The sequence below is a fragment of the Telopea speciosissima genome, chromosome 5 (assembly GCF_018873765.1).
Source record: "Telopea speciosissima isolate NSW1024214 ecotype Mountain lineage chromosome 5, Tspe_v1, whole genome shotgun sequence".
NCBI lineage: Eukaryota > Viridiplantae > Streptophyta > Magnoliopsida > Proteales > Proteaceae > Telopea > Telopea speciosissima.
Window position 1 is genome coordinate 5,155,849 of NC_057920.1, and position 17,507 is coordinate 5,173,355.

The following is a 17,507-nucleotide window of genomic DNA, read 5'->3' on the forward strand; positions in this document are numbered from 1 at the left end:
GGACTGACTACCAAAGTCTGGTTGGATGGCGGGAGGAAGAAAATGGAAATTGACTATGAGATATTGGCATTAAGACTCTAATTAAATGTTTTTCTAAACTATTTTTAGTCCATAATCTAATTCTAAGGGTTGGAACTGAAAAACTCAATCTCAATATTTCACATGATGTAGTATTTTTCTTTTCTGTTTCCTTAGTTTTTAATAATAAAAAAATTAATTTAAAAAAAAAAAAACACATCAATCAGTAGCCAGTGGCATTAACCATTTAAATCTTATCAAAAAACAAAGAAAGCATTAACCATTTAAATAGGATAACTTTACTTTTTAGTCCCAAAAGATTATCTTGGTTTTGTAGTCCCTATTATTTATTTAATTGGGATTTCCATGGCAGTAAAAACCGATTAGACGAGACCATTAAGCAGTAGCCACTAATGGTAAGGGTGGTAGGCCTACTGTTTCCGGACGCCAACGAATCTGGCGGGACTGAAAGGGGAGAGATCAACAATGGAGGATAGCCCATCCAAAACAAGCTCAGCAACGGCCGCCCCAGTGGCAGGGCCATTGAGGATTCCCCAGCAGCTGTGCCCTGTCGCCACATAACAACCTTTGACGTTGGGCATCTCTCCGATCACCGGCTGACCATCATCCGTACATGGCAAGAAACATGCTTGTTGGGCTTTAAGATGCGTTTCTCCTTCCTCCAGTTGGCTCGATACCGACGTCGCCACCCTCTGTAACTCCTTAATGGACTCAGGATCGCCCACCACTTGCTCAGGATCGTCGGGCACTTCAGTCTCCACAGACCTCCCACATATGTACACCTCGCCTGACCACCACCACCACCAGCAGTTCGTTTCATTTCCCCAACAAAATTGAGTAAAATCCAAATCTGAAAAAGGCCATGACACACAGAGTTTGGGATTCCCGTTTATAGTTTACCTGTGGGACGAGGGTATACTTCGGGGTCTATGGGTTTGCCACCCTGGACCGAGTAGTAGCTCAGAAAGAGGGCATGAGGAGTAATGGCTGCGGGGTTTCGCGGCTCCAGAACGATGCTATGAACCTTGAGACCGAAAACCCTGAAAAGGGTTGACAGCAGGGGCAACCGACAAGACCATGGTCCCAAGGCCAACACCACAGCATCCGCCTTTATCACCTGGTCTCTGCCTTTGAGTACTACACCCTGGGCCTGGCCTCCCTCCAACCTCACCTGATCGACCTCTCCGATTATCACCTCCACCCCATGAGTTGCCACCGCCGATGAGAGCAAGGTCCTCGTGAAGAGCTGCGGGTGAACCTGTGCAGTAGTCTCCGTCGTGCCGATCGTCTTAGTGTCCTTGGCAGGTCCATCCAACCATGTAGGGAGGATGCTGCTACTGCTCGTGGTGGGAGCGGGACTCTGATTCTGGATTTTCTCGGTGAGGCTGAGGCTGAGGGCGTGGAGGGGACGGTAGCCGTAAGCTTGGGTTCCGTCGAGTTCGAGGGCGAGGGAGCGGTGGATGTTGAAGCTTGCTCTGGCGAGTTCCGAAATGGGTTCTCTGTCACACCAGTCGAGTGCAAGGAAGCCGCCAGCCTTACCTGAGGCAGCACAGGCGATCGAGGATTTCTCGACAAGAGTGACAGCTGCCCCCTTTTTTGCTAGGAAATACGCACAACACACGCCGATGACTCCACCTCCACACACCACCACTCGCTGCTGCTGCTGCTTCTGCTTCTCCTTATTGTCATCCATTGGTGGTCCACAATGACGATGACGATTATGAAGCTTAACTCTCACCAATTTGAACCAGCAGGGGAAATTTGCAGGTATGGCGTGGCGAGAAGCTCCGCACACCACCATCTGTCAATCTCTTGCCTCTTCTCTCGTCTTAAATATTAATTGGGTTGGAAGAACACGTCACATGTGGGTAAGCCCCAACTGAAACATCTAATTCGTCTGGCACAGAGATTTAAACCAAAAGAGGTATAAATTTAAATGAAATGCAACTATACCTCAAATCTACCTTGAAGATTAACTTAAATTTACAGGAGTCATCTACAACCATGGCAGTTTAGTGTACTTCAGGTATGCTTTTCTGGGTAATGTTGATAAAGACTGCAAGAAGCTTTTTAGATCCCCACCCAGCAAGAACCTGATCGAGAAAGCACAAACGTAAGAGACATGAAGACTACCATGTCTACACTAATAGTAACAGAGAGATTAAGTGGACAATTAGGATCTTTTGTCCTTACTTAGGTGCTGCGTCATACCGCAGGCAGCAACATTAACAAAAGAATATAGATGGGGATGGTTCTCATCACTTATCACCAACATGGATGATAAGGTTCGAGGCAAACTGAAGCTGTAAATAATCTGAGATAAAAAAGGAGAGAACGGTGAGGCTGCCTGAGTCGAACGAGAATGCTCTGTCCTTGAGACAGTATTTGCATCTTGAGTCGAACGAGAATACTCTGTCCTTAAGACAGTATTTGCATCCTTACTACTGTATTGGGTTACAGCAAATCTGTCTCCAAAGATAAAACAGGTTTGGACTTGATTATTGTTTTGCAAAGACAATAATCACCTTGAAGCTATAAGAATACAGTGGACAATTAGGATCTTTGTTCTACACTCTTAAAGAATCTCTTTATTAAAAAAAAAATTAAAAAAATTCACCATCTAAGAATGTTTCTTTGATCAACCTAAGGAGGAATTTCAGTCTAGACAATGTGAAATTGTTGTGGTCCACCACCCTTAATGCGCAATTTTGTATTTAATCGGATATAAAAATTCCCTGGTAGTGTAGATGGACTGGATATGGTTCGTTTGTAGATCCAGTTTGAATCCAATCCATTTACTGGTTTAAGATAGAATGAATGTGGGCTGAAGCAAAAATTGTGTCTGGCACAACCCATTTTATTCTTTACTCTCCTTTCCCAATTCTTGCAATAGTCTAAGTTCTAAAGTCCTCCAAAATAGCCCTGTTTCTGCTTCCGAATTAAGCAAGAAACTGATATGGACAACTTACGACCAAAGATGATAATTTTTCCTTCTTTTTTATGTTTTCCTTCGGCTCTTTTGGTTGCAAGGGAAATGTAAATATTTCTCTAATAAGTAAAATATATTTTATAAGAAAAACCACTTCTGATGTTTGATTGCAGAGAAAATACAAATATTTACTTGAGAAGTGAAATATATTTTACAAGAAATGCAAATATTTGTCTTCACTCATTTCCCTTTCTCCACTCCCTTGCAACGGAAAGGAACCCTTAATTCTGTTATGGACTGAGTTTCTTTTGCCGCCCATAAAGATAAGCCTATCTACACAACCCTCAATATTTGCCATGCCACTGCATCATTGGAGCCCAATTTTGTGGAGATATTGTTGGCATTAGAGGTGCTAATTTGACTTGGCAAGCCCAAGCTCATACAAAGCCAGCCCGAAAGATTTCAAGGTCTGGGTTGGGCTTTTCAGTTTACGGTTTTGGATAGGGTTGGGATTTTTCAGGCCCCAAGTTGGGCCTAGGTTGAGATCAAGCCCACCCTCGACTGTATATATACATTTGTATACCTGCATACAAGATCAGGTCATGGATTAAGTATCATAGTATACATTTAATATATTAAACATATACATATTTAAGTTTTTAACTATATTTTTTAGTACATAAGCTGAGATATACTAGCATGACCTTGGGCTAGGTCAGGCTTGGGCTAAGCCCTTGAGGACCTCAGGCAGGGGCCTGGATTTTCATAAATCCATCCCAACCCAGCCCAGTTGCACCCCTAGTTGGCATCCGGTCACATCAGGGAACGCGATCACATTGTCAGTGTATACTTCCCTCTTATATTCTCTCTATCTCTTTCTCTTTATTAAATATGTGAGTCATTTCTCTCTCCTCATTGAATATACTGTTATGCTGCCCACTATTGGATTGGCCTGTAAAATATCAATATAAGCAAGCCGCGGGTAAAATGGTAAATTGCTTTCCCATTTCTTATTTGTGATTCTTCTAGTTAGTAGTCATACATTTTTTCCATAGTTGTTAAATGTCATGTTTTTGATAACATGTCAAATTTGATTCTTATTTCAATTAGATCACTCATTATACATGAGATTATAACCTTTTTAATAAAAAAAAAAAGTTCTCATAACCATGTTTTCAATGAGAACTTGTTTTTCAAAGTCAAACATTTCAAAGAAAATCTAATATATGATTTATTAGAGGGAGAGGGGGATAGGCACATTGTCGTGTGCACTAAACTAGCAGGTGACACCAATGGGGGTGTGGAATGGGATATCATAAACGCAGCGGTGTGCTTGCCCAACCTTTTCATTAGAATAAAAACAAATAGATTACAGTAAATTTTGTGTTTGGTATGCATTCTAGGTCGATTCCGCGTTCTCAGATGATAAAAAAGTTGTTTTTATCGTCCGAGAATGCGAAATCAACCTAAGTTCTGTTCATTATGTGTTTTAATTAAATTGGGTACTTCCTTTCCTTGCGTGTTTCAATCAAAGTTGGTACTTAGCCCATGACACGGGTCTTCGTTTAGGTATAATCCAAAGATTAATCCAAGAGAATAGAGAGAATTAGACAATTCAAAGGCCAAATTAGATTAGCTTGGGAGTTGGGACTCCTACTTGTCCACCAACATTTTATAGTTATCAGTTAACATCTTATAGATACAATATATGCTGACGCAGGAGATAAGACTTAATAGGAGTTGGGAGATAATAAAATTGATAGATTCTATTTCCTTAGAACAAGAAGCTATAAATAATGATTACTGATTATTAATTATTGGGTTCTGTTAATAAATTTCAATGACCAGTTGTCCCTCTCAAAGTTTGGCAACAAATTAGAAAAAAATAATTGGATTAGTTTGATTCAAACTCAAATCTGACTTGTCTCAACGGCTCACAAAGTCTAATAAAATCAAAATTTGCAAAGTCTCGAAGGAACATAAACATGTTAAGAAAACAATGCCTAAAATGGTGATTTGTAAAAGAAAATGAGAAACAGAAAAAGCACACAACACATAACACTAGAGATTTACGTGGTTCATCTTCAAGATGGGAAGCTACGTCCACGGCCAAGCAATAGATCAGATTTCACTATCTTTTTAGAATTGTTACAAAACCTCTCATCCAGCCCTCTCAAAGATAAGAATATTATATAGAAAAGTCCTAATCTGAGGAACTACAAAAATACCCCTAGACCTAGAAATTGCCAAACCGGGATCTATTCGAGATTGAAATGGCCTTCCGAAGATCCCAACGACACATCTAGATCGAAAGTTAGGCTTCATCAATAACAAAACAATCTTTTATTAAAATTTTATATGTTTATATATGGGATGAGGAAATGAAAGCAAGAACCACCCGCACACTTTGTTAAGAATTAACAACACCGTATAACAGCGATTTGCACAAAAATGAAATAACGAAAGAGAATCACAAGCACACAGAATACAAAAATTTACATGGTTCATTCAAGATAGGTTATATCGAGCTTCCACTCAAACAGGGAAAGAGTATATATGAAAGTACTCAAAGCCTTGGGTGATGGCTTTAATAAAGACAGTTTGAAATTGATTCTAAAAGAACCTATTTTACCAAGTACTATTGAAGAAATTACAAAACCCTCACACACTTCTTTACGAGATAACCTCTATATATAGCGTTCCGCATAGTACAATATAGAGAGACACTAATCTCTGAAAGTTAAAAAAAAATTAGATCAATTTTAAAATTACACCTAAAACAAGTTCGAATGGCCTAATACCAGCCGATTTGTATCGATATGAACCGAGACAGATACCGATACCTATACTTGTAACCTTGCACACAATTTCAATAATAAACTCAACACAACTAGAAGACACCAAGAAGATAAGCCCCACCCAAACCCTCCCTTGCAATATACTTTATAGGATAGAAAATACTCTTCCTTGACAACCCGCAAAAAAAGCCTACCTAATGTCCTTAACTTAAGGATGGAAAAGAAAAATCTCATATAGATCATATTTTAATGAAAATAAGGAAACTACTCAAACACCACCAACCTTCTATAACTTTAAAATCCTTACATGCTTTAGCTCCATTATATGCCCATATATATATATACTACAATATGTGCATGCATATAAGTGTGAAAACGACCCCAAAACTTCATTATTGGGGTGGCTTTTAGCTTTGATTTTATTTGCTAATTTGGTGGGATTTTGTTTTTGTTTATAGTTAATTATTGATACATAATTATGAGTATGTTTGGGTTGAATGGGAAATAAATTCAGGAGATGGTTCTTTGAGCCGGCGGCATATATGTGCGATGGAACAGTTTTGTATATAAGAGGGCAATGAGGTAGTTTCATGTGAGAAAACAAATAGAGAGAGTATCAGAAAAGGTTCTCTGAGCCACTAGGGTTTCTTATTCTCTAAGATATTTCATGTGAGAATTGAGCGGCGCAGAGAACCTTTGCCCTCAATGTAATTCCATACTTGAGGATTTGGGTTCAATATTACATAATTAAGCAGATAAGCAAAGGATAATAGGGTTTTCATGGAAAAACAAAATAGCTATTTTAAACCTATTATCCAATCATACATGGAAAGACTACATAATTATATATGGAATTAATTTGATTCTAGAGAATATTTAACTTTGGAAAACGATTGCTAGCTTACCTCCCCAACTTAATGAGCAAAAATTTCATGAAAAAAAATATATGAACTAAATAAAATGGTCTTTGATGCTCTTCACCAGTAATGTATGATACTGATACTAATACAGTTAGGTGACCTAACTAGGTCCCTTGCCAGTGACCCAATCACTACTCATCATTTGACTTTGGGTAATGGATGAGATCAAACAGGGATAAGTGTAACCAATCTCCACCACCCATCAGGTATACTGGATAAACCCAAACCCATGTAAGACCCACAACCTACATTGACTAGGAAAGATCAAAGTCTATGAAAACCTCTTGTAGATCATGACCCCAAGGGTTGCCAACTTGCCTTAGCTTTTGAACTTTATATATCCTGTCTCAACTCTCAACCACTTTATGGACTTGGATGACTCAGGACTCAAGGGTGCATGAATTGCCACGTACCTAATCTCACTTAAGACACAATATTGTTCGTTTTGATATGTGGGTCTCAAAGTTTTAAAATGCGTCATTCTAAGTAATGGAAGTCATAGTATATATGCGCATTTCATGGATGACACACCCTTAAACGATGTGGCACTTTCCGTGACTCTACAATGCATACATGGTGAGGAGACTGAAACCAAGGGGCATGATCTGGGGAGGAAACATGAGGGCTCCACCAGGCTTTGACAAAATCCATATAAGATTGGATTGTGTAGTTTCATATCATTCAACCATCTTTTTCCTTTGCCAACCACAAGATATGGATGTATAAACTGATCTCAAGACTTCTGTTTATTCCTGCCGTCCTTCAAGTCTCTTCCCCTGTAGTTATCCACAAAGAACCAAAAACAAAAACACAAAAAAAAAAAAAAAAAAACAAAAACCTAATATCCCCACAAAGCAAAGGGGTTGGAATGTTGGGTGCAATATCGTTATCATCATTATACATGTGGTCTCTCATCAGTACTCTCTCTACTTAGAGCGGCTAGAGCTTAAATTTGTTCAGTAAAATAAATTAGAAAAATCTATTTATTACATAGTCCTTATAAATCCCATAGGGGTACAGGTGGGATAATTATCACCTCCAATGTGTGGGTAACTTCAATTCCTTCAATTCCTCTAATAAGGGGAGTGGACCCCACCTTAGACAGTATTTTTGGGCAAAGGGTAAGATGATCATTTTCGCCCCCATGTGAGGAATTGGAGAAATTGGAGAGGGCAGCCAATTGGAGGGGATAATTGGAGGGGATAGCGATTCGGCACAGATGGGAGTTGTTGGGACTTCAACCATTGAAGTTTCTCTTTTGTGATTGTTAGCTGTGAGTGACATCGATCGATGATCTCTCTCCATTCCAAATTATCTACAGAAGAAGAAGAAGAAGAACAGTTATATGTAGATGTGATTGAAAATTGAAATATTGGATGCAGGCCGGACGGTTCCAACTGTTTGATGACTTTGCTGTTGCTTTTGCGTTCTTTCACTTTAGTAGTAGTAGTAGTAGTAGTCAAATCAATTATCAAAATTATGGGGCCCCTTTCTTTTGAATTTTCGTTTCCAATATTTTGCACGAGCTGTCTCTTTTCACTCTTTCAATTAATTAACAACATACCTCATTCAATTTTAAATTTAGGTAAATGGTTTTCTATCAAAAAAATGTGGCCTATACGCCAGCATTCTCATGGGTCTATCTCCTTTCTCAAAACAAGAGGATAAAAATATCTTTTCATATGAAAAAAAGAGAGAAAAATCGTGAAAATATTGGCGTAGACAACATTTCCCTTCCCAATAGAGTTCTTTTTCTCTTAAATTTATTAATTCTTGTAGATACGACAAAGCTACAGATACCCCATCCAGCCTCTCTAATAGTCTAGTCCGTATAGTGCCCTAGATTTGAAGTCTCTCTTTCTCTCTCTCTAAAAAATGATCTTTTATGTCTAATAATAGTATATGAACTTCTACCTTGTCTCATTTTCCCTAGGTAAATTTGCAGATATTTTTTTTAACTTCTTGGTTTTTTTACCCTATTCATAGTTTCCTTGCTTCTAATAATACATTAATACCTTGATGGACTACAAAAGCATCAAAACTGGAAGATCTTACCAAAAAAAAAATTTAATAATAATAAGTGGGGGGTGTGTGTGTGTGTGGATGTTGTAAAGTACGGGGAGCAAATGAGAGAGTGTGTTGCTTAGATCCCATCGACTAAGTTCCTTTTTCTATTATTATGGTTCGTAATAACTTTGGTGTTTTCCCATAATTCCATCTCTTGGGCATTACTTAAACAGAATAGTGGTACCAAAAAGCTTGGTCACTAGAGATGACAACAGTACTCTATAACTCTTAGTAACTAGATAAGCTAGCTTCTATGTTGGGGGGATCAGTTTATTTTGAAGAATGGCCACTAAGCCTCCAATTGGAAGTAAAGAATAAGAGAGGACAAAACTAACAATGAAAAAGAGGAATACATGTTTGTTAATCACACACTTAAAGACTTTGATTTCTTATTGGAAAAGCTATAGAGCATTTCTTCTACCTTTTCTTTTTGGGGTAAAAAACTTGACCATTTTCACTCACACTTATCTTCAAGGGATGCAATAATTCTAGAATGTTGTACTTACATAATAATTAGTGTTGTAAAGAGTATTCAAGCAAACAAAAAAATTTTTGGATCCTTCTAGGTGTCACTATACCTAGTGAAGTATAACAATTCACTATTTACCACTTGGACTATATCAGTTAGTGTATGTGATGAAAGACCCTACATACATCTCAATGACCAAATTTTCCTTCAAAGTAAGCAAGGAAAGTAGTTGTTTAAACATTGATTCAAAGTTATAAAATTATCAAAATGCCATCAAATGGAGATGAATATAAAATACAAAATGACATCTTTTGTAATCTTAGCTATTTCATTTACTCATTTTAAGTAGAAATTATACCAATGAGATGCTTGCATGGTCATCTATCACATGGACTAACCCATGTAATACTCTGTGATAAATAGTGAAGCATTATACTTCACTATGCATAGTGATGGGAAGAAAACCCTTTTTAGAAAGTGTAGTCTTATTATAATTATAAGTTTCAAAATTGGACCAAAGGTTGTACCGAAAAACTGCCTAGTTACAATTTAGGTTGGTTCAGGCTGGTTTAATTAGATAGAGCCATGGTTTTGACTTAAAAAGATGGAAATTACTAGACCCGAACAGAATATGCTTTTCAAAAACCACCAAATTTTATAACAGGTTGGTCCAACCAAACGATTTTCAAAAACTTACTAATTTTTTATCAGGGCGAGAGACCTGGCGAAAAGAGGCGATGGTTTGGTTCTTCTGATTCAACCGTCGGTTTGATCATATTTTTAGAACTATGTCAATACAAGAATTCCTATGGGTGTCTACTTAAGTGCTTGATGGATACTTAAAGAAACTTCAGATTCTTTCTTCAATCCAATCCCAGAAACAATGGATCTAGAGAGCATCGTCATCCAATTTATGTATTTGCATATATGATGTTCATCTGATATGTTCAGATGAGGGGAAACATTCGATCATGAAGTCAATGTTTTAATCATGTAATTAACGAAAGTTCAAACAAATGATTTCAATGATCATCATAACCATTGATCTATTGAAGCATAGTGGTTGACATGATCTAAAATGCTAAATGAATAGCTATGATCCAAATCAAAGATTTAAAAATATTGAAACATAATGGTTGAATCATATCCTTTCAATTGGTATCCTTCCAAATCCTTTTGTATTGAGTCTCTTGTTCTTAACTCGGTCTTATCTCAATTATTTATTCAAATTCATTTGGTTCCATGTAGATCTTAAGTTTTTTGTCAAATTAAAAGCACTCAGTCTTTTGTTACTATTTTGACACACAATTCCTTTTACTTTGGCTTTCTCTTTGTCTTTTGGAGCCTTCAACTTTTATTGTGTCACTCATTAATCTCAATTATACATGACTAAAGAGCATCACCATCAATTTGTCACTAGTCATGTTGCTCATAAGATCTTGTACATGCATTCAATTTTGATTATTTCTTCTTATGGTGTTATCACACTTCTTATTCAACATCGTCACCTCACATGTTTTATTATTGTTTCTCTATTAAGGGAAAAGTTTTCTTTCACCCACGAATCTAAGGACATCGTTCTACTTTTATATGTTGAAAGTTCAAAATGCCCTCCATTATTTCTTAACACCCATCCAAACATAATGATGACCATTGCCCTCTGGTTTAAAAAAAAAACTTGGTCCAACTATTTATGTGTGATCATGTAGTCATTCATAGTATCCTTATTTGATTTAATGACACGAATTGTTATACCACTCTTAATTAATGTGTACGAGTTTTGTATCTAATCCGCAACAGTTCTAATTTCATAAATCTCATTCATTATGATTTGATGTTATGATTGGACTCTTAAATCAGCAAATCTCATCCTTAACTCACATCCATACTACGAATCTCCGAAATATCCTTTTTTGGGTTCAATCAGAGGACCAGGTCCCATAGATATAGAGATTCTCTCTTCACTGTGGGTAAATAAAATTCAGTTCAAAACCTTTTGTACATTGAGGAATAACCAATAATAAAAGAGAATAAATTGACAAAGATGTGGAATTTTTTCTCCCTACAATGAGAGAGGGTGAATAACAAAAGGACTTGGTGAATGATAAACTAAGCAAATAGTATGTAAGGATTTATCAAAAAAAAAATTTAATATATGAGGACAAATATAATTGAAGATAAAGATGAGCAAGAGATGATTCCATTGCAAACTTTTATAATTGGTTCTTTCAATCCAACTTGTTAGTTTCCTACTAAATTATCTTTAAAAATATGTTTTGTAAGCTCTAGAGGAGAAAGAATTATTTTTTAAAAAAGAAAAAGAAAGAGTATTACAGTTGGAAGGCAACTTGAAATCTAAGAAGTCCTCATCATAACAATAAGTTTGAAAAAAGCTGATGCTTTTAAGGTGCACTTGATTGTGTCTGAGATCATACCCATCGTTTTGGGTAACTCAAAATCAAAAGGAGGAAAAAAAGAAGAATTTCATATATGAATCAATCAATCTTAGGATAGAGACAAATTAATCCATAAAACATAACTTAAATGGAGATCACAGAGTGGATATGTGATGTTGACATGAACGATAGGGAAATCACAGTAAGAAATGTAAGGAGAAAATGACTCATAATATACAAAGGCATTTTCTTGGCTTGATGTTTGGTGATAGTGATCAGTTGGAGCCTTGGAAGGATAGTAGTTTTGAGAGAAATAAATCATCCATAGTTTTCCCAATGAATATACATGGGAGAATGTTCTGTGTGTCGGGGGCGCAAGCTGCATTCAGACACATGAGGGTAGGCGTAATGACCACCCTGCCCCCCTGAGTGCAGGCCCATGTGTCTGGGCGCAGCCTGCACTGCGGCACAAAGAACATGAGCCCAATATATATATATATGCAAGCCCTATATAAAATATGAGAAAAAGAACACTGTCTGGGAGTGTGGCTTATGTCAAAACTCCATAAGTCTATCTCTCTCCTCCTCATGTAAAAAGATATCTCTGCCCCCGTATTTTGAGGAGGAGAGAGATAGACACATGGAGTTCTAGCGTAGGTCACACTTCCAGATAGAAAACTATTTCCCATAAAATATATGGAAATGGAATAGTCCTCCTTATTATTTCTCCTCCTTCATCTTTTCTAAGTAGGTCTTTTTTTTTTTTTTCTTCTAATCATTTTAAAAAATCAAATTAAATGTTGCATCATTCTTTAAACTTTGTTAGGATAACCCAAAAGGCTTATAAAAGGTAGTTAGTATGAGAAAAAAAAAAAAAAAAAGAGTAGAACGTTAAGTATTTTGTTTTTTTGGAGTGACAAACAATAATTTTGTTTGTGGAAATCATGAAAGGTGAATCATAGGAGACCGATGGAAACCAATGGTTTTGGTTGGTGTTCATATGATATAGACGAATAATAAGAGTATTATCAACCATTCGTAAACAGGGTATATATATTTTTGGTCATTTATGGTAATAAAAAAAACTTTCTTTTTAAAATAGGGTTTTCTTTGATGACATAAAATCTAATTGTAAGAATAAGTTTCAGGTAATTCCTTTTGTTAGATACCCATTTTTTTTAATTTCATCCTTGTTTTGGCATTTTTTCTACTGGATGGAAATATGGAATGATTGGCTATGCAATCTAACGAGTGGATAAATCGGTTATACCATTAATATTTTATCTATCAAATTTGGTAATCTATTTTTCAATTATAACGCCCACTATATATGGGTTTTTAATTATTTTTTTCAAATGATTTCTGTTGAACTTTTGGAATTTCAAACTAATATGAAATATTAAATTATTTATAGATGTTAATATGAACAACATGCCCATCAAATTAGAATCCAAATAAATTATCATATGATAAGTTAATTAGCCTGGAGAATAAGTTTTGGTTCAGATTATGGGTATGAAAGAGTCTAGTGCCATTTTATTATATATTTCAGAACAAACCATTTTGATAAGCTTATAAAAATGACTCAAATATTTTTTTACTATGTGGCATATTAAAAAGGACTCAAATTTTTTGGATAGGAAAACCACAAAAACCCTTACACATATTGTTACATTTCAATCCAAAACGAATTTGCAAAGCGATAGCTAGAGCTTTGAAAATCTATGATTAAGGAAAAATGCATAATAATGGTTGGAATACCTTTTTTGTTTTTTGGTAAAGGTTGGAATATTATAAATAAACACGGATATGCGTAAGAATTTTGTTTGAATGAGAGTATGAAATTTGACCCATGACTAATCCAAAGTCCAAACCATGTCCTCTCTATCTAACAATTGGAATAACCACATATTTTTGTCCCCATGACTCGATTTGTGGGTTGATTTAATAATCTTGGAACATTGAGTGACTTTTCTCTCTCTATATAGTATATATAACAAGAAAATATTATTATATAAGTAGTTGCATTTGTTAAAATAGCCTGAAGGTTTTTTTTTATTTGGTAACCAAAAATATCCTGAAGTTACTACTAGATCTCTTGTGTAATATGTACTTCCATATCTATTGTTAAAAAAATTCACATGGAATTTTGCCTAGCAATTTAAAAATATAAAAAAAAGTACTCATCAAATTCATAAAGTAGCTCTATATAACATTACCAAAGAAAAGAGAATATTAGTTTCACAAGGGTTATCACTTTTTCAAACCTCATAAGATATATATTCTGTCATGTAGATAGAAGTCATAGAACAGGTGTCCATTTCTTATTTGGTATAATTGTCAAGGGCCTATTGGCCATCAGGGTCCCACAAGGAGGCAAGGAGAAGATCCACAAGGGATCAAATATGGTACCCAGAGGTGGTCCACTTCTTGAATAGAGAGGACATGTTCTAGGTACTAACAAGTAAAAATTCAATCAAATACCCCTTTATATTAACATGCATCTCTTGTCTGTTTGTGCATATGTACGAATACTCTAGACATTATTTTGTACTCTACCAATTTTAAGTACGAATAAATGATTAGATTAAAAAAAAAAACAAAAAACTGAAGTGTCAAATTTGTCTTGTAATTTCTACAAATGTAACATCCATATCTAAAAGAAACAAAGGAAAAGGATTGGCATGCCATTAGTGTGCATTTTTTTCTCTCACCAATTCTTAAAAAATGTGAGCTTCTTATATATGATACCATTTTCCATACACCCATTGATGTAATGTGCAAATTCCTCACACTATAACATGGGATACTCTCTCCCTAAATGAAATAGAAAGAAGATTTCTAAGCAAAAGGTCTAAAGTACACTCCAACAAAGAGTGAGAAAACAATTTCATTCATAGAAGGTAGAGAGAGCATTTTATGTAAGTATGAGATATATTACCAAAAAAAAGGCAGGGGGGTAAGGGGGGAAGAACGATGCCTACCAAGTGGTCTCGGTGTCTAGACACAGCCCCTTTGAAATGACCCCTCCGCACCCCTTAACAATTTAAAAATCCCCCCTAATTGATACCCTAATGCGTCCCCTCATTGGCCTTGTGTTGGTGCATAGGCTACACAATTAGACAACGTTCTTTTTCCCAATAAAGAACAGAAAAAAAAGAATAATACTGGCCTTCTGTCGAGGAACGCACAAATTATCATTCCATCATCGTAGAATAAAGAAATCATCCTTGTTGATGCCTCTACCCGTGTTCTCACTGGGCCTCATGTAAGTGCAAGAGCCACTCCACCGGGTAGTATTCTATTACCCATTTCGCCCGAAACTGCACAGTGCACTGCACACAGGTGAGATGAGTGTCGGAGGAACCCTCTCTCTCTCTCTCTCTCTTGTTTTTCTTGGCGAATATAACCCCCCGGGGGGAGGGGGGGGGGGGAAGGCAGGAGGATAAGCCGATGCACCTTCTCCGAGAACAGGGCTAAATACCTAAAAATGATGTGGGGATTTACCTCTCTCTCTATGGCTTACGATAGCAGCGAGAATCATGGGTGTGTGGGGGCATTTTTTAATTGAAAAAAAATGTTATGGTACGCACCCAGCGAATCCCGAGATGAGATGCTGTCTTTTTCGGGAAAGAGGAAAATTTAAAATTAAGAAGAAAAAAAAGATGATGGGTTATAGCTGGCAATTACGTGACGTGGCCTTTACCTCCAATTGAGAGTTCAAAAGTCTGTCTTTCTCTCTCTCTTGACTTTGGAGAGCAGAGCAGTAGTTTTAACATTTAAGTTCCCATATTCTTCTAAGGCTGTTTAGCCACGTCATCCCATAAACGACGAAACTGTTGTTAGTGGGGCCCATCCCTATTAACTGAACCGGGACATACGTGGCAGAACAGGTGCGGGGACATCAGGACTTGGTATGATTACGAGCCGCGATGGTCTGAGGTTGAGGAATCACTCCAGGTGGTGTGGATGAATGGGATGTGTGCAGTGTCACTGTGTCAGTGTGTTTGGTCCCACACTTCTGGTCCCACATGAGATGGGTTGGGGGTTGGGAGTTGGGACCCAGATTTTTTTTGTTTTTTCAGATTCTTTTGGAGGATTGGTTTCCTTCCGGCATATGCCGAATAGGAGTTGGCAATTGGCATATGCATGCAGTCCCCCCAAAATGCGACACAGGAGACTCTCTATTGAAACCTCAAAGAGGGAGAAGAGGACACCCATGTCTATCCACTTGTTTTCCATGTGCCACAAACAAATAATTCATGAGAGAGAGAGAGAGAGAGAGTTAGACGTGGAGGCTCTGGATGCTCCACTCCCTACTCTTTTCTAACATTTGATGTTCAACCGGCACGTTTTCTTCTTTTTGTGGTTTTGCCCTTTTAAAAATTGTTTGGACAAAGTTTTTCTCTACCTCGTGGTATAGTTCACCGCCCATTTTAGGGTTCACCAACCCATTCTAGAATGTTCAAAACTATCTTCATGATGCTTTCTCATGTCTATCCCATTTATGTCCCGAATGGTTTTCATTCACTTTAGGTGAAGGGAAATCTTACTTGTCAGGATTGGTTTTTTTTTCATTTCTCGGCTTCTAAAAGCTTGTAATGAAGATGCCTCACGTTCCTCTTGTCTTTCTTTACAATGGATATAACGTTTACCAAAAAAAAATCTGATTTAATTTTTTTTTCTCAAACAAAATAAAAGATCAATTTTCTTTTTCTTTCAATTATTCAAAATCTCTAAATTATCTCAAATTCTTTCTTCCCCCCCCCCTTTTGAATTGTCCCTCCAGCTACCCACCTCCACTCTCCACCCTGCCACCACCACCACCTCCATGGCCCCTTATGCCATCTCCCGTTGGCATTTGTCCCCCACCCTCTCCCCTTCCCTTTTGTGAATCCAACAACAAATAAGGCATTGTGGTCCATAACGTCGCTAGTGATTCATTGGGTAGATGATCTTCCCTTACACAACTTTGTTTAGGGGTGTAAATTGGTCCGATTCTAGGCAATCATTCAATTCCTAAACAATTATGCCCCTAAGGGACCAGGACTAGAACCAGATGAATGACTTAATTGATTCCAAATTTGAGATTCCAAACCGTTAACTATTGTGTATGATAGTTTCAGTTCTTAATCAGTTGCAAGTATTGTCATATAAGTACAAAATTTAAAAAATTTACTTAAACATACAAATAAATTTTTTACAATGTTTTAATCCAGATTTTGGTGCCAAATACTCTTTTTTTTTTTTTTTTTTTTTTTTTTTTTGTCCTAAATTTTGGTGCCAATTACAAACCTAGAGCAAAGAGATCCATGGACATAATTATGTTTCATCCTCCTTTTATTCTCTAAGCTCCACATTATTGTTTAATGGTCATATTTTTATTTTTTTTTCAAAGAAGCTTTATCCTATTTATATTAATTTTTTTGGTATCTTATTCAAACTCCAAATTCATACACAAACATTAATCACGAAGTAAACTGCAAGTCATAAACTCCAAATCAAGCGTATCACCCTTCAACTCAAGGAATTTCACTGTTTAAGGAAAGTTTTATTTTTTATTTTGGTAAGGAGAAGTTTATTGATGTGACTTCAAAGGTTGGGCATCATAGCCTAGAAAAAAAAAAGAAATAGATGATTTCAAGTTAACAACATCATCTACTAAACCCTCCATCTCCCAATTCGCATCCCTACTATCAAACACCACCAAATTGTTGTAGCCCGAAGCCACAGCACGAAGATGAATCACGGAGCATAATAGAACTTCCAGAGCGTATCAACCCCTTCAACTGAAAGCGAATACTTCAATTTCCTGTTTAAGGAAAGAGCATTCGATAAGAGAATAACCCAAAACCTAGAAGGGAATATGTAGTTTATGAAATGCTAAGA

The 17,507-nt window shown here is 36.7% G+C and overlaps 2 protein-coding genes across 3 annotated transcripts in view; one reads left to right on the plus strand and one right to left on the minus strand.

Moving 5' to 3' along the window:
• The window catches only part of LOC122661500 (transcription factor MYB44-like), a 48,581-nt gene that overhangs the window by 43 nt on the left and 31,031 nt on the right, over positions 1 to 17,507 (plus strand). The gene's annotated exons all lie outside the window — the stretch shown is intronic.
• LOC122661498 (putative oxidoreductase TDA3) lies at positions 449 to 1,774 on the minus strand. Its single transcript, XM_043856903.1, has 2 exons — positions 940 to 1,774; positions 449 to 826 (listed from the first exon to the last, which is right to left on the minus strand). The coding sequence occupies exons 1-2, from the start codon at positions 1,730 to 1,732 to the stop codon at positions 450 to 452; spliced, it is 1,170 nt and encodes a 389-aa protein (XP_043712838.1). The 5' UTR covers positions 1,733 to 1,774; the 3' UTR covers position 449.

Excerpts from the sequence above, each read along its gene's own strand:
- LOC122661498 (XM_043856903.1), bottom strand. The coding sequence starts at position 1,732 with ATGGATGACAATAAGGAGAAGCAGAAGCAGCAGCAGCAGCGAGTGGTG. Across the intron at positions 827-939 it reads AGTATACCCTCGTCCCACAG|GCGAGGTGTACATATGTGGG; the intron begins GTAAACTATAAA and ends GGTGGTGGTCAG.